The sequence below is a fragment of the Diadema antillarum genome, unplaced genomic scaffold (assembly GCF_040938485.1).
Source record: "Diadema antillarum isolate AM-2024a unplaced genomic scaffold, OU_Dant_1.0 seq00000377_RagTag, whole genome shotgun sequence".
Classification (NCBI taxonomy): Eukaryota; Metazoa; Echinodermata; class Echinoidea; order Diadematoida; family Diadematidae; genus Diadema; species Diadema antillarum.
Window position 1 is genome coordinate 328,298 of NW_027271376.1, and position 22,898 is coordinate 351,195.

General features: G+C 37.9%; 1 protein-coding gene across 1 annotated transcript in view; it reads left to right on the forward strand.

Moving 5' to 3' along the window:
- The first annotated feature begins 873 nt into the window (after nucleotides 1-873).
- The window catches only part of LOC139731539 (serine/threonine-protein phosphatase 4 regulatory subunit 4-like), a 75,812-nt gene continuing 53,787 nt past the window's right edge, over nucleotides 874-22,898 (forward strand). Inside the window, exons 1-6 of the mRNA XM_071642422.1 lie at nucleotides 874-1,647; nucleotides 3,819-3,892; nucleotides 14,148-14,250; nucleotides 18,120-18,267; nucleotides 19,098-19,171; nucleotides 20,458-20,564. Coding sequence (XP_071498523.1) covers nucleotides 1,555-1,647; nucleotides 3,819-3,892; nucleotides 14,148-14,250; nucleotides 18,120-18,267; nucleotides 19,098-19,171; nucleotides 20,458-20,564 — 599 coding nt within the window. The 5' untranslated portion in view covers nucleotides 874-1,554. The remainder of the gene's footprint in view (nucleotides 1,648-3,818; nucleotides 3,893-14,147; nucleotides 14,251-18,119; nucleotides 18,268-19,097; nucleotides 19,172-20,457; nucleotides 20,565-22,898) is intronic.

The following is a 22,898-nucleotide window of genomic DNA, read 5'->3' on the forward strand; positions in this document are numbered from 1 at the left end:
TATGCAACTAACATTCCATTGAAAGTAGAAAACAATATTGTACAGAAAAAAAACCAACAGAGGAAGACTAAAAATAAAAAAGCGTATTATAAGCGCCGATGTCAAAGTACCAAACCTCACTATGTTATTTTGTTTGTGCAATTTTACTTAACTTATTAAAGTCAGCTTGATCATACGCCAATACTGCAATCATGTGAGGTTCCAATCTCTCATGTTTCTCATGAGTAATATCTAAGCATACTCTCAGAGTTATATATGTGACGGACTCAAAACAGAGATTTTAGTCCCAAGATATTGTTACACATGAACATGAACATGACCAAGAGTATAGCTCATCTTTTAGACGCCCGAGACATTTCTGTCATCGAATTCTAAACTCTTTGTCTGTAATGCCTCTCCCAAAGAGATTTTCCCCACTAACTGTACTCATAAAAAAAGAAGCTTTATGACCGCTCGCTTGATTCTCGACATGCTCAAGCCGCGATCTTGTAACCTCGAAAGATGTATAGCGCCATCTCATAGTCACGCAATGCGTCTCGCTTTTCTGATTGCAATGTCTTTCCCTCTGTATCTCTCTTTTTGACTTTACACACAACCTACATTTTCCAGCAGTTTGAAAGTCTTTTAAAATAACTTGATATCTCTCGCATAATGTTTTCTAATAATGCGAATGTAAAATCGCGCTTAGGGGGAATGAGGGGAGAGAAATAAAAACAACGTTGCCGGACACCGCACACTTTCACGATTTGCACTAATCTAGGTTACGTCCGTTTTGTGATTGGACGTGTATAGTAATTGAATACGACGAATTTGCACAACCGTAGTTGTTTGTGTGGTCGTTATGTCGTCGTACTCGGAGTAGTGAGAAAGCTGTGGATCTACGCTGAGGACCTCATCATTTCATCCCAAGAAATGCTGTTTCCCTGTATGTCATGGCATGAGAGTGGTTCCACGTGTGGATATAACCATCGATGTCGTGCGTATGAGGTTTAGGAATTCTTATGGATCGAAAATCACCTAGTGCGCGCTGTGTTAATTCCGTCAGGATTTCGAGGTCGGCCTGAGCTCTCCAGCTGACATTGGCCAACCAAGGGCATCGGAACGAGATAACGTACGCTCGCCTGCGCTTCGCGGCTGCTGTTCTCTGTACTGTAGCTTAGCGCCTACCTAGCCCGAAGTGCAAGTGAAGCCTTCTTCGCTTGAGGCTTGCAGCTTGCGATACCATACGACGTGATTCCGTATGGCGTAACGCTAGCGTAGAGCCGTAGTGGCTTGTAATTGCCTCTCTGTCGTGGAATATGTTTTAATCAGTCTTGATGTACCGGTATGTATTTTTTCTCCAGAGTATCGGTATTTTAACTTCTGCAACTTTATATACGGTACCATTATTGTAGGGCTAGTTCCACATCCATCTATTTACTACTCGCGTGCTGTGTGCACATCCAGAATAGACCAGAGCAGAGAGCTGAGAGTGGGAGACGTCAGAGAGCTGTCAAGTCAAGCCAGGAGACAGAATAAGAGTCACCACTGTATTGACATTGGATTTTTTTCATCATGGATTGGGGCGAGAGTGCTGGCCAAATTGATGAACTAGAAAATAGTTTCAATGACCTTGGACTGGAGAAGTCTATAACAAGTGGCTTGAAGGTAAAATTCATAACACTTAACAATCAGTAAATTTATTTAGACTAACAAATTGTGAGAAATACACCAGTAATTTTTGTGATAATGATATGCATTTCATATTTTGTACACTTGATTGTGCAAATATACATTACACGGCACCCATTACACCCTGTTGCTGGGCTGGGCTAATGATCTTCCTTGGCTTTAGAATAGTATCCTCCTCCATGAGCATGAGCGCCACTAAAATTTTGGGAGAAAAAAGAAATGTGGATTTGTAATGCTTTAAGTTGAATACACGCTGTATATCCAACCAAAGTTAAGTGTTTGGGAGAGGGATTACAAGATTAAATGGCTAGGGTTGATATGTAATATTTTTATGATGTAAGTTGTTACACTCCAAACATTTTCTGAGCCCCATTTGAAATATAACTCAATGCTCAACAGAAAGACTGCACTCTTTTAGGAATGCTTGTATCCTGAAATTTCCATTGAGAGTTCATATTGTACAGCATTGGAGCAGTAGGGAATTATCAGTATATCAATTTGCCAACCTGATTTTTAATTATATATTTGACAATAAGAAGCCTAAAATACATCTTGTGCAAAGTATTTTGGGTGGAGCTGCACCTACACTGTAGATTAACTTGTGTGTTGTTATAGTACAGGTATGTATAATTCTGTGAATACATATCAAAGAATAGGATTGAATATGTTTGGCAAAGATTCACCAAATTATATGTAAAAGAGAAGATCAAATTCAGTATACCAGCAGAAGAAGATAATGTTAACAAAAACAAATTTATAATCAAAGTTTGTGTGACAATCCTTAGAATTTCTACCAAGTATTTACATGACAGCATATCCATTTAACCTTTAGTTTAAGTAACAAAGTATAAATTCCTGTGGCAAATAATCTTAAATCTAAATTGTACAGGAGTTGTATTCAGTCTTGTAGGAAAGAATTTACAAGCAGTAGGTTGAGATAAGACTTTCTGGATCAACTGCTATTAATACAATCATTTGATACGGTTCATCCTGACTTATGGATCCTGCTGAGTATCTTCGTAGAAGTATAGTGTTTGTCAGAAAGTGCTCATAATTGAAACATACATCATTACATGTACCTCTTTGAACCTACACATACTGTATGATATACAGTTGAACCTCTCGTATCCGGACAAGTCGGGACCGGGGCTCATCCGGATAAGGGATTTGGCCGGATACGGGAGACTCAATGCTTTATACATCATGTACATACATGTACATACACATGTACTGATGTAGCCCATTGTAGTACCACATGTTGTAATGTGTATACTGCAACCTTTTCATTGTTACACTCAGTAACAGACCCCAAAATAGAGGTTCGTGTTTGCAAGAATGAAATCATTTTCTTTTATAAATTCTTGGGATGATTTACCTAAATAATTATTAAGAACTGTGTCAAGTATATGTACATATGTAATTCATGTGTGTTTGTGTAGGAGTTCTCAAGGAGTGGGGAATCCCCCTTTCCTCCCGTAATTACATTGTATAAAAAAAAATGAAATTGCGTCTGTATAATAGAGAGATCCGGATAAAGGGAGGCCGGATAAGAGAGGTTCAACTGTACATGTACATTTAGTAAAGGCTGTACAAAGAGCAGGTCTAATACGTACATTGTATGTGCATGTATGACAATTTCAGATTATTAATTAGTATTGAATCATCAACTGTATCAATAAATAGAATGATTCATTACCGGTATGCAAGAATAAACAGTATAATGAAGCTTTAGAATGATTAGTCTAAAGACTTCAATGTTTTATAAATGTCATGTGCATACTTGGCATGTTTACAGTAAGAGTATACAATATCAAAGACCCAATCTTTGCTGTGAACTAAAACATGCTAGTTATTTACATCATGTACTCATTCAGGGTCATGCCCACTGACAATGATACATTTACCACCACTACTATAGCTGCTGGTGTTTCAAGATTTTGTCATACATTGTATTTATCATACTGCCACTGCAGTGCTAGTAGCTGCTGAAGTTGTAGATGAAGCTGTGCACAGCTCTGTGTGCCCTGAACTTCAGAAGTTTGAGTGAATTTATCATAGTGGACTCTGGAGGCCTGCCTGATGTACCACTTGTATGGCTGGTATTTTGTTCATAGATAAACTTTATCCTTATTTCTTGTCTTTTTCAGACTGCTGAAGAAATAGAAAGCTTGACAGTCGATGAACAACTCGGAGATATTGATAGAGCGGTATTTCTGCTCAGGTGAGAGTACATTTTGATACAGCATCACCTTCATAGACATGTGGGTTGAGTGAATGAAGCAATATTAGTAGAACACATCAGTGAGAGTTTGAGCAAAATCGGACAGTCTGTTAAAAAGTTATGAATTTTTGAAGTTTCTGCTCCTTCACGGCTGGATGAAAAGACTACTGTAGCTTGTGATGTCACATGAATACAATGATATAAAGAAAGAATAAAGAAAATTCAACATATTTCCATTTGTCTCTTTCAGAAAGCAGGGGGAATAATATTACCCTTAACATACGTCAGTAGCAAGTGGAAGAAATGTGCACTTTATTCAAAAAGTAAAGTTTTGTGAAATTCTCTTTTTATTTTCCTTATATAGTGTGTACGCATGTGACATCATACACTTTAGTAGTCTTCTCTTCCAGCAGTGACTGCACAGATACTTTTGAACAGATTGTCCAATTTTCCTCAAACTTTTACTGATGTGTTCTACTGATATTGCTGCATTCTCTCATATTATAAAGGTGGACTTGTCCTTTAAAGATCTGCAAATCAATGGATCAATAGGGTTTCTTTGTAACTCAATCAAATGATTGATATTTGTACCTCATTTCAAAGTCAAGCAAGTGTTTGGAGCAATGAGAAAAAATGCTTGCACAAATTGGGCTAACAAAAAGGTATGAAACCACCTTCTTTTCACTCCCCCCCCCCACAAACATACAAAGTCAACCAAACGGAAACCCAAAGATAATGACTGTTTAGTGATGCAATACACTTTTATTTCATTTCTGCATTTTCCCAATACTTAGTGAAGAAGCCCCATTGCAATGCAAGACAAACACTTGATCAAACCAAGTTTGTTGCTCCAATGTGTTTGAGCATGTAAAATCAATGTGTAGTGTTCATTCAAATGATTGTGTTCCCAATATGCTCTTGACTTTGTGATTTTCTTGAACAATTTGTTATTTTTGGTCTTTTAGTAGGGCAGATACGATTGTACATTGTGTATGTAACAAAATTTGGTCGAGATGCTCACATCCAGCGTAAAGTATGAAATTTTGCATATTGGGGTATTTTGGGGCGCTGATTTCAAATATTGCCGGATCCAAGAGATCTTACCACGGGGTCGGCCGCCATTTTGAATTCCAATATGGCGGCCATCACAAAACAAATTTAAAGATCCCTATCTTCACTTCTGAATGACCTGTGGCACCAAAATTTGGTACACATGAGCGTTTGGACATATTGAATCCAATGACAGATTGATTTGAAGTGTCTGACAAACATCAAATGGCCGCCATTTTGAATTCCAATATGGCCGCCTCGACGAAATATTCAAAATCCCTATCTCGATTTCTAAGTGGTGAGTGACGCTGAAATTAGGTGTAAACAAGTATTTTAACATACTGGGTTAAAATATTAACTTATGTGATGTGTCTGGCAAACGCAATGCCTGCTATTTTAAATTCCAATGTGGCTACAAAGACAAACACCACGACTAACATTCACGGGCATGTCAAAAAGTGCAGCAAAAAGGAAGCATAATGCACCTTTCACTGACGTCACAATGTAAATACAGCAGCGCGCACTCAATCAGTTACAAACACGCGCTCAATCAGGTAGCCTAATTTACAAACCCGAGATAGAGATTTTCAACACTCCAACATGGCAACTATGTATAAAATTCAAATTGGCTGCCGTGCAGCTTGTCAGACATATCAAATAAGACTGTTATTGAAGTCATCATATCACAATGCTTTCATGTATCAAATTCCAATGGCTTAACTAATGTCATTCAGAATTGAAGATAGGGATCATTGACGGCGGCCATATTGGAATTCAAAATGGCGGCCGACCCCGTGGCCAGATCTCTTGGATCCGGCAATATTTGAAATCAGCGCTCCAAAATACCCCTATATTCTACCACATGTAAAATTTCAAACTTTCCGCCGGATGTGAGCATCTTTTTCACATATCTGCCCTACTATTTCTTCTTTTGGGCAAGTAATGCTTGGGCAAGTGTTCTGCAGCAATTTGAAAATCTGCTTTCATAGGCCTGTGCATATGAAGAACATTGTAGTTTTAGAATTAAGCAAGTTGAGGAAGAGAGCATCATTTACATTTGGGGCCCTAAAATCGTTAACTCTGAAATTTTGAAAGATATAAGTGGCCCAAAATAAAAACAAAAGTTACAATCCATTTTGAATCGTAGTTGCCCGATTTGCCACCAAAAATAAATTTGGTGACCCAACACCAAGTCCTAGTGGCCACAGGCCACCACTAACGTTGAGCCCTGATTATGTTCCTGGATAACTCATCCTGATATATTTCTGTAGGAGCATGGTGAAAGCTTGACCTCACTGTTAAATGTCACTACTTAATGAGACTCTTGTGTCCCCAGGTTGTTATCAACCAAAATTCCCAAGCTGCTCATCAAAACTTTTCATGAGTTTAAAAAATCGCTTGCCACCAAAGCTGTGGCCAAGATATTTGATTTTTTTCTTCTATTTATTCAGGAAAAATAGATTGAATTGATGTGAGATAGTTACTACATGTATATGGTGTATCCTGTTGAGATGAGTCCTACATTGTACATGTATTCTACTCTGCATTGCATTAAAGTTAGCTTTAATAAATGGAGTAGATCTACACAAACAGAATGGTCGAATTCAGTACTAAACTACCATGATATACTGATAGCATAATTTAGCTCTGAGATGTTTATCAAGAACCTCGGTTTTCACAAATGTATATTAAACAGTCATATTGCAAAAAATTACACAGGGTAGATAGGTCCTAAGAAAATTTTCCATTTTACCCTGCACTCTAATAATATCTCAAATTAGTAAATGATGCTTTTTGTAATGAAATAAAACACAAACATTTCATCTTCAAATTGAATTGTATTTGTTAATTATGATTTCAATTGGTGAAAATACTTATGATTATTACTAAGTTATTGAGGAAAAAGTTATATATGATTTTGTAAAATCCATACCAAATTGGAAAAGTTGTAAGGGGATGACATCAGCTTCTCTTCTACTTTGCATGTTGGGTGCTACCATTATGATTATTTGGCGGAATATGAAACGTTTTAATTCTGTGTCTGATTACTGTCACTAGCATTTTGTTTGCTTGATTTTACTCATTGATAACAAAATTTATCAGAGTCGGCATAGATTTAGGGTGCTATTGCTCTTTAAGTTTAAGGCAGGAACAAAAAGGTCATGAATGTAAGATTTCTTGGAAGGCTGAGGGGTACTAGACTTCCTCTCAACATCACACATAATACTCTGGATGTAACTGGATTGAATCCCCACCCAGTGACACACCATTCTGAGAACCTCGACTAGTAGTAACTGTTCACTTTTTGGATTAAAGAATTTGATATTTCTTTGAGTTCCATGATCCCCTCAGTCACCTCACCTCAGCATACATGTAGGCCCTACATTTGAACTTTCATGATTGGAAATATGAACATTATTTGGTCGTGGAGTGAGGACAGTGTGCATGGCATGTCTGTGGAGTGGATGTTATTTAACCTGCATAGTTAATTCTAGTCATCCATGAAATGCCATTGTGAATAAGGGCTGTTAAAGACATAATTTACCATTTGCAGAAGAAACAAAAACCCAACATTAGTGCTTTAAAGTAGTTCTAAAATGTTAGTTTTAATAGGGATAGAAACAACCACTGTAAAAATTTGAATCCGTATAATCGATGCTAAGTATTGTTAAAACACACAATGTGAACAATAGCCGTAATAAAAATGTTTCCAGACTAAACCGTCTAGCATTACGGTTTAATGAGAAAAATACTGATATCTCCTTATATCGTAGGCTTTATTGCAAAAAATGTATATGTTATGTTTTGTGATACAACAGACCTACACATATTATGCATCAAATGTGATATCTTTAACATTTTTAAAATCACTGCTCCCAAAGATAAATAGGACCTTTAAACTCTTTCATTGGGCACGTAGATTCGTTGTCATTTCTTCTATTTGATTTAATGTGTGCTACCCTACAAGATTATGATGAACATTAGATTGAAGACCAGCCACTTTCATTTCGGCATGATATGCCTTTTTTGGTGGGGGGTCATGAGCATTGCACCTTTTTGTGTGAATCATGAGTGAGGTCCTTTGCATTGATACATACCTTTAAGTAACGAGTAAGTGCTAACGCCAACCCAAACAGAACCATGTTTGCACAAGCTCCCTGGCACATAGAGGAGGGATTATAGGTTCATAAAATGGATGTTGTGTTGCACCATGCTAAAATCAGGGGAAATTATGCCATACCTAATGCATCTTACAAAAAGACCTTAGCAATGCTTGGTACACAGTGATCTATGCCAAAATAATACACTAGTAGCAGAAACTTAATTCTGTGTGTAGTGTAGTCAGAATGTGCTAGGGCTTACATTAAAGGTTTACTGTCAGAATGAATGTTTGAAAGGAGTTCATGTACTATGGAAAGAAGATTGTGGCCTGTGGAATCTTCCCCCCTCTTTGCTCAGATATGGTTTACATGAATTCATGAGTAGAGCCATAAAACCATAAACTACCTTTTGATAAACATCAAGTGCAATAGTCAAGTATTGAACAAATGTTGTCCTGCTGGACTGTTCAGATGTGATTAAGTGGCATATATTTTACAACCAGGACTGATTCTATTTGCAATGGAAACTGTTTTTTTTTTTTTTTGCTTTAAGTTTGTTTTACTTCATGTTTTATTTGGGGTTGGTGAGACTCCCTCAAAGACACAAACTTATAGCACCCATGGGTTGTATGCACTATGTTGTATTGGACTGTTGTATTTGTGCGTGAGTAGGAGAGCATGTTTAGTATGCATGTTGCATTGTTCTAGCGGGAAAAGGTTGTTATTCCCTTCAAAGCCAACATGGGTCTCGGACAATATGCGGATGACTCAAATCGAGATATATTGATTTGTTTCAGTACCTCATCCAAGGACACAAGGCACTCTACTGAAAAGCGTAGATCTTATTTTCAAAACCTTATGGTGAGATTAGGGTAGTAGCAAAGGACTTTACTTTGGATATTGACTGTCAATAAGTTAATGTGTTTGGCTTACATGTGTATTTGGCTTTTTGACAATTGATGCGTTTGGTCTTTGTATGTTATTGTGGTTTTCATAGAACTTTAATACCTAGTGAAGTCAGTCTGTGTGACATACATGTAGGCCTGTGTGTAGGGCATCAGAGAGTACTGTATGTGGTTGGTTCAGTTTTTAATCACTGTTCATGTTTCATGTTTCCCAAAACATTTTCAAAATTATTCCAGTCTGTTTTATCCTTACTTCGGGAAATGATGGTTGTGTGAAGTGACATTTTCTAATCAATGTGGTTATGTAAATCAATGAATTACCTCAAGTGATATTTATCACTTGTGTACAGACTCCAGAGGATTGCATGGAAGTGTATACTACAAGTGTAGTATTCTGCTGTCAGTTGAGTGATACAAATTTTGCTGGTGATCAGACATAATCTTGGAAGTGGTTTCACTTCATTTTCAGTGACCAGTTCTGGGTAAGAGAGAGAGATGAGACTTTGTGCTATTCACTATTAGTACTTAGAGTTTGATCTCTTCATAATTGATATTTGATGCATTGAAAAATTTGTGTCAGATTTCAAGATTAGCACTGTATCGCTTGAAACTTTTGTGGAGAAATTGCACTGCACAGATATCTTCGTAATGTACAGTATGTAAAATGTGAAGGAAGATGCGTTTGAGTGATATTCTGCTCTGTGAAAATGTCATGTTTCAAATTTTCATCGTTGGTGGATAGGGCCCAGGTTTAGTGTCCTCGTACCATTGAGGCTGGAATGTAGGCTTAAGGTTGGACATTCAGCGTGGCGCGAGGCAGCACTATTACTGGGGAGCATTCTTTGGCATCAGCAGAGCGTCAAAATTTGTTTAGAAAGGGAGCGTCATTGAGTGGAGAGCAATCTTATTGTTCGCGCCCTGGCTTCAATAATCAATACGCAGCCTCTACCTGTGGGCATAATGGCGATGCAACAATGGCACTTGACTGGAGCGGAGGTTCGGTCTGCAGCCAGTCGAAGTGTGTTACCCCAATGCCTGGTAGCCCCATTGTCGTGGCTATGTACACAGAAACATTCATGTTGGGTCCTGGGAAGGGCCACTTTGATACTGGCATGCTATGTTCTATTAATGGGAATTTCTCACAAAACAGTGCATAATGTACACATGTACACATGTACAATTTTCGTCACTCTTAGTCAAAGAGAATGGGCCTGTATCTCCCATAGGTACACTGTAGTAGCGATTGTTTTGAGATACAGGTCTTCACAATTTGAATGAAAGCTTGTAAGAAAGACATTTGTTGGTAGACTTCAGAAGATCTTTTACTCAATAACATTTCTTGAACTATAGCACCTTACATACGTGTACAGTATCATCTTGAGACGTTTGATGTTCACAAACCCCCCTTTTTTTGTTAAAATCCTGTGATTTTTTCCCTTCATGATGGCAATCCAGCCACATGACTTTATTAAGTATTTTGATGTGCACAATGCATGGTGCAGTCATTCTAGTTCTGAACACGCCTACAGTGTACTTCACATATAATCTTTATCAATGACCACTGCATGGTTACTTGAATGAGTATGTTTGAACACAGTCAGCTTTTCAAAAGGTAAATGCTGAAATATGAGAACTGGAAGTTTTACCCAGTCAATGATGACCCATACAAAATGCTTGTGCTTTCTATGGAAGAGTAGTTCTGAAATGTTAAACAATGATTTTTAGCAAGAATTGTTTGGTAAGTGAATGTAACAGTAACCAGTACTCTGTCTGGTACAAAATTTCACTACACCGTCGGCCTACATATATTATTGTATAACAAGTGTATTCAACAATGACTACAAATTTAAATGAAGTGAAGACAGTAGCTTCAATATTCACAGCTTTACATTCACTTTGAACCATGATATTGGAGTTCATGTTAACCAGACTCTGAAAGTGTACATTCGTATGTGACAATTTTACCAGAGAACGAAGGGAAACAGTTTTGCTTTCAATACAGTTCTTAATTCAATGTTTTTAGTCATCATAGTATTTATGCCCCATTACACACTATTGAAAAACAATTTTTGCTTTTTTAGTGGAAGTTGCTAAGCAACAACCATTTTGTGAGCAAAGATTAAAAAATAGAATTAAAAAACACTCATCAGAAGTAGTTACATTCCACAGTTTGATTCCGGATTTTGGTCATGTGACATCTGCCTTTGGTGCTTGAAATCTTCTGCCTACCTATCTACACTCACAGACAGCTCAGCAAGGTGACACATGCGCCCTACTCACCAAAAAACATGAATAATCTGTTCTTTCCCATACATGTACATGTTCATTTCCTGCCAAAACACATGAGCGTTTCGTTTTTCTTTTTTCTTTTTTCAATGTAACTGGTACAGTGTACTGTGAAAAAGTCTGGCTTTCCCAGTCCAGCTACATGTATTTTGCAATGTAAATACACCTATACTTGTATTACTTGTATGGGAGAGGGAAAGCTGTGTTTGTCAAGCAAATTAGGTACCAAAAATTAACAAATTTAACTTTGTCGCAGTGATATCCCAATTCCAATCTGGAAATTATCATTAGCAGCTCTGTTGATATCCTTATTGAGAGTGATGTCATATACAGGATTTACTAGTTCTAAAAGTTATAGTCCTAAGTACAAAATGCTTACGACAGTACAACTTAGTGTGTAAAGGCATTGATTTGTGTCAATGAAAGAAATTATGTATAATGAAGTCAAGCGTGTCAGGACTAGGTTTATTTCAAGACTTGCTTGCCTTAACCTGTGCTCTTACACTGTCATTACAGTTGTCATTTCTGTGCTTGTGACACGTTCAAACAGCAAACCCTTCTCGTATTTGGTGCCTGGAAATCCATGATTGATGCATCATGTATTCTATCAGGATCTACATTTCACTGGCTTCGGGTCGTGTTGGAAGCCCTGTATTGAACTCTGCAGACATACAAACATGTACACAGTAATTTGGTTGAGTAATCACAGTTGACAGAAGTGGAGATACGTGGAAGAACCAGACTTCTGATTTCTTTGTGTGTTTGTGTTGTTTTGTTGATTTTTTTTCTAGGTAGAACTACAAAACATGTAGCTTGCTAATCTGGAATGCAATGAAAACACTAAGTTAACTGTACGACATCGCAGTAATTTATGCAGACTATTTCTACAGTGCATTCATCTCTTCTCTTTCTCTGTTACTGAACACTGTTGATTTCCATGGTCTCTAGCTGCTAGCTGGTTCTACTTTGCCTTCAATAGCATTGTGATTATGCCATGTGTATATAATTATGGTATTCTTTCATTATATATGATTGTAGACCTCGCTGTTCTGCAGCTCATCTTGTTTCTGACATGTTTGTTTGTGTGTGTGTTTGTGTGTGTGTGTGTGTGTGTGTGTGTGTTTGTGGAAGGGGGGTTACAATGTAGTTCATGATCTAAAGATGGTTAAAGAGCTATCACATAGTGTACAAATATGGGTCTGAACAGATTGCGAATGACAGGTTATGAGAGATGAATTTTCATCTATAAGTTTGTTTAGTTCAATTTCTCAGCTACTTCTATTCAAAATGTAATGTTTGGCATCTGATCAGAATGATATATATATATTTTTTTTTCTCTCTCTCGTTTTTTTTTTTTTTTTTGGGGGGGGGGGGGGAGGGGGGAAGGAGGGGTAGAAAAACATTGTTGAATACCTGACCTGCACACATGGATAACACTGAGGTGTTGATCAGATGATTGAGTGCTGACACAACCATTTTACTGCCTGTACTTTTCATGTTCACAGAGTTGTTCAGCTGCAGAACAAGCCCAAGAACTGACCACAGATGTGTATCGGTCAATATCATTATCGATTGTCAAATTTAAGACGTACCCTTTATCATTATCAAAATCTGAAGAACTTATCAAATGTTTTTTCTATATTTTTGTTAATTGTGCATTCCAAGCAGCTGTCCACATATTGGTTTTTATGCCTCCGCCACGAAGTGGTGCCGGAGGCATTATGTTTTCGGGTTGTCCGTCCGTCCGTCCGTCCGTCCGTCCTTCCGTCCGTCCGTCCGTCCGTCCGTCCGTCCGTCCGTCCGTCCTTCCGTCCGTCCGTAATGAATTTTGTGGACAGGGTAACTACCAAAACCTTTTGACGTATCCTAATGAAACTTGGCATGTATGTGTATTAGGGGGTGAAGTTGTGCCTATCAACTTTTGGGTGCACATGCTCATGGTCAAAGGTCAAAAGGTCAAGGTCAAATGCTTAAAATTTTACTATTTTCCCCATATCTATGCAATACCTCAAAATATTTTCTTGAAACTTACTGTATACATGTATTACCCAATTAAGATTCTCTGGTGAAAGTTTGGGGTCATGAGGTCAAAAGGTCAAAAGGTCACGTAAAATGTTAAAATTTCACTTTTTTCTCTGTATCTTGGAAATTGTTCAAGGTATCTTCATGGAACATAGTACATATGCATCTACTGACTGGCAGTGGTTATCTAGGGAATTTAGGGTTCATGGGGTCAAAGGTCAGGGGTCAAAGGTCAAGGAAAATACTTCAAAATGTTACTATTTTCCTTATATTTATGCAATGCCAGCAGGATTATTTTCTTTTTAACTTGATGTATGCATGTATAACCCAATAGAGATTCTCTGGGATTTTTTTTTGCCAAGAAGGTCAAAGGTCAAAAGGTCAAAGATCAAGTGAAAGTGCTGAACTTACAAGTGTACTTCTTTCTCCATATCTCGGAAGTTGCTCAAGTTATCTTGAAACTTAGTGCACGCTGAATGTATGTATGTTCTGCCTGACAGTGATTCTATTATAAATCAAAGGCCAGATGAAAATGATAACAATTTACTGTTCAATACAGAAAGTGAGCTTTTTCTCCATACCTTGAAAATTACTCAGTGCATAAACTTATGAAATGGTCAAAGTCAAGTTAAAGTTCTTAAATCCCCAAATACATGCTCTCCTATTCATCCAATTAAACATAGGTCAAGGAAGGTAAACATTCAATACATTTGTGACAAACATGTCATTTTGATATTTTGCCAATTTTTTGAAAATGTAATCACACATTGTCCACATGTACTATAGACCTATTAGGAGAACACTGCATTATGGCGGAGGCATACCAGTCGCCATAGCGACATTTCTAGTTTGTTGATTATTGTTCCTGTTTAAAATCTCGTCCCCCCATAGCTCTGGACAAGAAGTACAGAGGATCAGTGTCATCCAGAACCTACCCAACCTCCTACGTGACAACAATGTGGATGCCATGCGCAGGGTGGTGCCAAAAGTCAGGGTAGGTCATACTCATCGCTCAAGAGGACGGTGTCATCTATCGCTTCATGGAAGCTTCTGTGATATCCCATGACATTTTCTCCAGAAATTTACTTCCATGCTATGACCTCTCACCCTTCATCTTAGGACACACACAGAAAAAAAAACAACAACAGAAAAACAAAATATTAGCCAATCAATGCAAGCATTGCATATAAAAAAGCATGAAGATTATGTTTGCTCTAATGGAGAACTTTTTATTGCTTGCATGTATTTACCCTTTGGTGCAAGACGACACAAACAACAAAAACAGGTCTGGGCCCCGTTTTTAAATCAGAAGATTAAATCAATTTTAGATTTCCTTACCACACAGGCTGCCATCGACTTACAGTTGAAATCAACTATATAATCAGTTTTAACTCTTCCTAGAACAGGGCCCTGGAATTAGGCTTTGATCATATCTTGTGTACAAATAAATTTTCATGAAGACCAATATTCTAATAAGTCCTATTGATGGAGTTCTAAATGCAGGTATTAGTGATGTTTGAGTTGATGTCCAAATAATCATATTTTATCAAGCATGGACCTGGCTCATTTTGCAATCATGTGAATGATTGCTGGTATGTTTTGAATAGTTTTTTTTTTTTGTGTGTGTATTTATTAAAGGTGAGAGGTTGAAACTACAAATTTAGTGTGGAGTTGCTCCCTGAAAAGATCGGTGCAAAAGAATTTTGCATTCACATGACTGCGTAGCACACTATATGTTTGTGCACAGCATGTTCACCACATGAAAAGATTAGGATTTAGCAGATCCAATAATACGCTCCTATGTGTTGCTTGCACATGATATTTTATGTCATCATGGGGTTTAGCCAGCCCATCAGGGTTGGCTAATTCCGCCGGGAATGTGAAGAATGTTTGACGGCTGGGGTGAGGTTGTCCTTAGCAGGAAGTAATAAGTAACATGCTCTCCAACCCTTTCCTTCTTCCATCGGGTATAGCCAGCCCGTTTCAGTAGAAACAAGTGAGTTATATATGCAAAACAACAAATACCAAAAGTCTCATACACAAAGCAAGTTTAAGACATCCACAGATAACCATTTGTATACTCCAGGGTGTGTACATATATCTCAAAAACAGCTTATAAATGTTGTGTCTGACATTGTGAACATACATGTATGATTGGCACAGGGTTTAGTGATGATGCTTCACACATACGTAAATAGACCTATTGCCATTCAATAGGTATTGGCTGTCAACATAGACTATTTGCATGCATTTGAATTTTGCGAGAGCCAAGATTCACAAAATTCAAATGCATTCAAAAGTTCTTGTCTACACTATGCATTGAATGCCCGTGGCTATTCATGAAAATTTCATGTGCGAAAGAGGCCGATGGCTCCAATTCATTCGTGAAAATTTCATGCTGCGAATATATCTTGCTGTACAGTATAGAGTAGTTAATAACTTGTGAAGAACCATGCTTCTTTTCAGATGGTAAGTTGCAAATTGATTTGTCGTGTAACTGTAAGCGTAGTAAGAGGGTTGCCTTACATATCGTTGAGAGGAGAGTGGCTGGGATATACACAGAGAAGAATGATAGAATATATTATATTCGACATACTAAGAATCTTGCTACAATGTATAGGATTGGTCAAGAGCTGATCACGTGATAAAGCATAGTTTTGCCCATCACATCACCTGAGAAGAAAAGTTTGTTACACTTTTTTACAATGTTGATAGTCCTTTTTTTTCACTGGTCTCTTCAGTCAGTACAGTCCTAACGCGAGATGAGTATGCGCGAAATAAAAGTGCGTTGCACTGTGGACTATCATTTACTACTAACTAGGTCACTTTATAGTCCACATTGCAACGCACTTTTATTTCGATGCCGCGTGGTGTGCGGAGCAAATTCATTGTTTTGTCATCTACGCGCATACGTCTAAAGTAAACTACGTAGCCTAAACCCTAAGGAGACCTAAAGACAGCTAAAACGGTTTGAGATGTGGAATAAAATGGGAATATCTAGGACCCTAGATGTGGAATATAAAGCAAATAATCAACTTTTAGTTTCAGGCAATGAGACAAACTATCACTTCCTCGGCAATCTGAATATGTACGCTATCTTTCCTCAGCTGCACTTTGGAAAGATAGCGACATCCAGATCGCCTCGGAAGCGATACAATGTAGTTTGTCCCATTACCTTCACCAATGTTGATTATTTGCTTACCATAGTACAGATCATGATCTACTTTGTCATAGTGAACAGTTAATTTATGTAATTTATATATTTGCACAGGTGCTCCATAGAAATGAGGATTGTTTAATTTTTCATTTTATTCAAATACTGTAAAACAAATGTTTGCTTGCATTTTAATTTGGCGAGCAGCAACATTCGCGAAATTGAAATGCATGCAAAAGTTCTTGCCTACATAATATGCATTTGATGCCAGTGGCAAATTGTGAACATTTCATGCTGCGAGAAAGGCCGTCAGCTCCAATTCGCGAAATTTTCATCCGCAAATATATCGTGTTTTACAGTATGGTAATGAAAAAGAAAAAATACAGTAATTGAAACATTATGTAAACGGGCAGTTGATTTAAAAGAAATCATTATATAGTTAAATAGGCCTACATGTACTTTCATCAGTGTACCGTAACTGCATAATGCTAAGATACGTTTACTCCTGATTGCTTTAGTAGGTCATGACAATTCTTATTGACACAGTCATTGCATTTTCTGTTTGTTTCTCACTCACATAAAGTATGGCCTTTGAACCATCTGTCATACCCACTATTAACCAAACATGCCGATTCAAGTGATTCCACACCCCGTCTAAAGAGTTCATGCCGGCCTGAAGCTTTCATCGATGTGCATTTCGTTGATCTCTTATTGTTTGATTTAATTGCTTCACCTCCCTTCACCACATGATTGTTATGAGGTTTATGAGCACATTGGGCTGCTAAGGAGATTATCTCACATAATGGTCAAACAATACACTCCCGACCTTTCTCGCTATCTGGTTTATGACACAAGATCTTAGAACAGAAGATAAAACTATGCAGAGATGTATCCATGCAGGCAGCTACTGTAAAAGTGGAGATTTTCGCGTGATTAATTTTGTGTGTGTGTGTGTTTGCTCAGCCGGGTAGGATGAGTTTTGCTTGTTTTTTAATTCCACAGAAACATATGGCATGCAAAAATATTTTCGTGCTTTTATTTTTGCACTAGTTTCTTGTTGCTCGAAATGCAGGACAATTTCAATATCGTGAAAATTATCACTTATACAGTATTGTTATTGACCACAGACTTGAAACTACAGCAAATAATTTCGTACTGTAAAAGTAGAAATATTCATGCAGGTTTTTTTCTTTTTTTCATGCTCGGCAGGGTAAGATCAATTTTTCATATTTTTAATTTCGCGGACATGACGATACAGCACGCATTTAAAGCAGCTCACCTCTGCCATAGCAGTGAAGAGGCTTTGGCGGCATACACTATGACTCCAGTCGATTCTTCGACTGTGTTTGTACTTTGGTACTTGCATAGAGATCAGTGATAAAGATGTGTACAATTTGTTACGGGGTTTCTTGCATATATCTGAGCAGGGCCAGCCTTCCAGCTCTGTGATATTCCCACGCTACTGGATCTAAAAGCAGTTTGACCATTTTTTTTTTTTTTTTAAACTTAGCTGGTTCATACCTTCATAGTTACACAACATCAGAGCTCTGGTAACAAGTAGGACCATGCGGTACAGATTTGTCAAATTAGACATGCCTTTATTAAGACTTCATACATTCATACCTGCTGTACATCTTGTCAAAGTAGCAATGCATGATGATCTTCAATGTTTGATTTTTGTTTGTTTGTTTGTTTGTTTGCTATGCCAGGATGTCCTGCACTTGGGCAATCAAGACTTACAGGACGCAGCCACGGCGTCGTTTATCAAGATTGCAGAGGAGCAGTCAGTGCCGCACCTCACCTATGCCCAGACTTTTCTGCAGACCATCCTGCAGAATGCAGATAACAGAGACCCAGGTGAGCCCAGATAAAAATTGCTACTACTGCATACATAAGTAGCCTTGACTTTGCAGACCCTGTTTTCATGATGACTACCAGTCATTTTTTTCCCTAGTTGAAACATACAAAGCAGAAGTTACAGAGGGAGGATATAAAAAACAAACAAACAAAGGAGAATTCAAGTATAGTTCAACATGTATCAATTATATGGTACTGTCTGCTGAAATATATATAAAAAAAAGAAGCATGCTACTTTCATAATTTGCAGGAATGTGAGATGCTGATCACTCTAATGTTGAGACTACATGGTGAAGAGTTGGGGGGGGGGAGGGAGAGGAAACATTCCATAAATAGCTCTGATTTGTGTCGATTGATCATCTTTATCAGTTGTGATTTATGGGAGCTTCAGCTTGTGAATGCGGGTATTGTACGTGGTTATTGCACAGTCTGAATATTTTATGCAGTGATGATCAGGATTCCACCTTTTGTGTGGAAATGATAGTTTCCACACAAATGGTAGTTTCTGTACTGGAGAAAGCTTACACTAAACTGTAGAGTTTCTCAGAGGTCTTCAACTGCAATGCAAAAAGAATTTTTATATTTGATAAGATGAGTAATAAATTACCAATCTGAATAAGTACATGCACTGCAGAGGAACAGTGCAGACTGTATTGAGTTGCATCATTGTACTAACAAGTATAAAGTGTTTTAAAGTAGACACAGATAACCACTATGTTTGAAAGAAATTGAGGGATTAGATTGTTGTAAACATTCATCATGCCAAACTTTTTATGTTGTTGGTATTGCTATCATGATTATGATTTTTCTTTTCCCTCTACATTTCATAGACATCTCAGAATCCTGGCTAGATGTTCTTCTCCAAGTCATTGTTCATCTCCCCAAAGAAGTTCTCAAGAAAGATGTAAGTGACACAGTGCCTTTCTTTTTAGTTTGTATTATGAGCCTCTTGTTAACTTGATATTTGCATTCTGTAACAGTGCTATACAAATGATGCACAGGATAGAGTGCGTTAGTGTAGGCGTATAGTGCACTCGAGGGTATTTACAATTGTGAAACATGCACGAGGCGAAGCCGAGTGCATGTTGCACTACATTGTAAATACCCGAGAGTGAGCTACGCCTCCACTAACGCCACGAAATAATCCTGTGCATCATTTGTTTTATAAAATGGGTCGAAAATTCGAAAACTAACAGCATTTTTCAGCGTTTTTCACGTACCTTTGTGGGTCAAGACGTCCGAAGATGTTCGTCCCAAACATTTACGCACGTCGCACTCGGAAATCCCGCACATACAGTATAAGTATGATGGGGGATTGGGTTTCCGGACACTTAAGTTCCCGCATGAAAACTTACTTATTTAATACATAGAATATGCACCCTTTACCTTAAAGACTTGATATAGACTCCTCACATAGGCCTACTAGACAACATACTCTGAAAACGGCGTGAGAATTAAAAAGTGACTCCATGTACGCGTCCGGTCCCACAACGCTTGGTCTACTGTACTGTACAAAGTGTACGTAAGTAGAGTATACGTACGCCACACATGTTACTACAGTATGCACAGGAAGAAAGGCCGGCAGCCCGAACTAGAAGTTGTTTACAGGATTGACAGCGCGTATGCATGCAATCACATGCAATTCAAAGGAGCCGCCGCCCGCACAGACGATCGGCAATAGGATTTAACACGCAGTGCAATGGGACTAGAATAAAGGAAGCACACCCGACTCATTTCAGCGCTTCCTATTGGCTACATTCTTGAACCCATTTTATAAATATGATTGAAACATGAAAATATACCTATGGTTTATTGCATGGAGAGAAGACTTATAGTTGGCATGAGCTTTCATGATTTTGACTAAAATGACACTGTCAGTGATTACAAGTGACAAATTTGTGTGTGGGTGAACAAAAAAGAAGGAAAACTGTCTTCAGAGCAGCTGCTAGTTTCCATACAGGTGACAAAGCCAGTTCATCCATGTTGAATATTTTTCTACCTTAATTCGAGTCATTTTGTTGTGGAATAGGATGTTTGCTTGTTTTAATGCAAAGTCATCCCAAGACATGCAGTCACTACTTACACATGTTGCCCGTAGCGTTTACCATGACAGTCATGGTGTGACTTCATATCACCCCATCCCTTACTCACACCGACGCCCTTTCTCTCATCTCTCCTCTCCACCATCAGATCTTGCCTGTCGCACTGTCAAAGGGTCAGCTGGCGCAGTCTGTCCAATCACGGCTTGCGAGCTGTCGGCTGCTGGGCAGGATTGCCACACGCTTTGACACCTTCATGTAAGTTCCTGCCTTTAAAAAAAAAGGAAAGAAAACAATGAGATGAGTAAAAGCAAGTATGTGAAGGGCAAGGATGTATCTCTTGAATCAAAATGAGTAGAGTATTCTGTGTGTGTGGTGTGTATGTATGTATTTCTGTCTGTGTAAAAAACACAACAACTACAGTAAGTTATCTGTCTTACTTGAATTCATACAGATGCAACAGCATCCTTCACAGAAACCCTGAGTTTTGTATGTGTGCATCCATGTGATTTGTGTGAAAAGTGTATCTACACATATATGAAGAAATTGAAGTCCTTCATTGAAGCTCCCGGCATTTTAAAGACATGTATGCAGGCTTTTTTTTTATAGGAGTTTGATGAGGTTTGGGTGCAGCATTACAAATGGATCACTTGTGATAATGTACGGGGATGTGATATGGATTGTTTACACCTGCAATACAAGTAGAAAGATTGACCATTTCTGTAATTTATTACTATACATGTATGGATGGTTCTTTTCTTGCAGCTTAATAAAAAAGCATTTCATTCACCTGCTCCCTCCCATTAAGTTCCATAGGCAGGAATTCACTTAGTTGTTGCTAGGTGGGGCAAGTCTCTGGCAAGCTTTGTATTAGGTTGTTAAGGGTGACTTTTGCAAATATAGCATGAATTAATCTGAATGTTTCAAGTTTCAAGTTTATTTCATATTTCCACTTTCTCAGTGATGGGATTACAAAATGATTGACAATAAAACAAAAGTACAAAATATATACAACCATATCTTATGTTTGAAAAAAAGAAGACAAACAAACATTACACACAAATATAAATGGTCGTTATCATCTGAGGATATCACAAATAAATGTCAGAAATATGATGGGGCCTACATAAAAGCAATGATGCTTGTAAAAACTGTAGGTTCCCGAATTTATAGGCGTGAAATTATACGGAGAACGGACATGTTTATCTCGACCAACTTAAATTGTACCAGTGCAAAATCAGTATTAAAAACGAACTATCGAACCACATGAATACTTTAGTATCGCTTAAACGAGACTGTACATATTTCGCCGTGTTTACACACACACACAAAAAAAAGTGCTATAATGGTATCGTTAAATAACTTGGAGCTGCAGACAAAGACAAAAGACTGGGGGTATTAAAAAAAAGAATGTTGCTAAGAGCCGGGTAGTGTGTATCCACTAAGTAATAGCCGTTTTAGTTTGCGTTTGAAGGTGAATAAGGATAAGGAAGAAGTAATATCTTGAGGGAGGTCATTCCAGTATCTGGGTCCAGTAAACATAATTGTTTTCTTTGCAAAAATAGTGCGAGTACGGGGAAGGTGATAAGAGTCACTCTGACGAGTGGGGTAGCAATGAATAGAGCGATTTCTTTTGAACATGTGAATAAAAACAGATGGTAATTCATTAGTTGTTAGTTTATACATGAAAATTCCAAGATTATGATAAAATAGGTCTGGAATTTTCAGAATTCTGTTTTGATGAAAAAAACAGTTGGTATGAGCAAAATATCCGGCGTGGTTTATAATTCTTATTGCACGCTTTTGAATACGAAGAAGGGAATCTAATAGTAAATTGATTGCATTTCCCCACGCCAAAATTCCATAATTAAAGTGTGGAGATATTAAAGAAGAATATGTACATTAAAGAACCACTGTAAAATTGTGTATTGAAAGGTAACAGAGTTTGTGGGCTGAAATCATATTACCTGCTCGCATCTGGTATTCATATTATGAGTGATATTGGATGAGTATGCAAAAATGTTACAGACTGTAGATAGTTGTCGATGATGTTTAAGATTACATATTTCTGGTGCGAAGTGTAAAGGTCAATGTATCAGAAGTGATAACAGTTCTTTGACTCATACCACACATAGTTTTCTTCCATCACAGAGAGAGCTCATTGTTTGCCCAAGCTGAACTTATCACCCAAACACATAGTTTGTGGTATTTGGGACAAGTGTCCTTGTTGTTGTTGTTGTTGTTTTTCGTCTTCATCTTTTTTTGTTCTTTTTTTTTTTGGGGGGGGGGGGAGATTGTGAGTGTAAAGGGAGATGTGTTGCAGTGGCATGTCACTTTCAGCTGACAAGAGCTCTCCCAGAGAAGTTTTGATATCTTCTTCTCACATGCATGTTACAGTGTGCAATTTTGTTGCTGATGAGGCTGCTCCCAGATCATATCAGTGTCATCTTAGGAGCATCATGTGAGGTTGTGTTTCAATAGGTTATTACTTGTGAGAAAGAGAGTGAGAGATAGGATGGGAATGTGTTTGCCATTTCCCGGTCATTGCCTCTCGCTGAGTTGTGTGTGTAGAAACACTAGTCGTGTACTCTC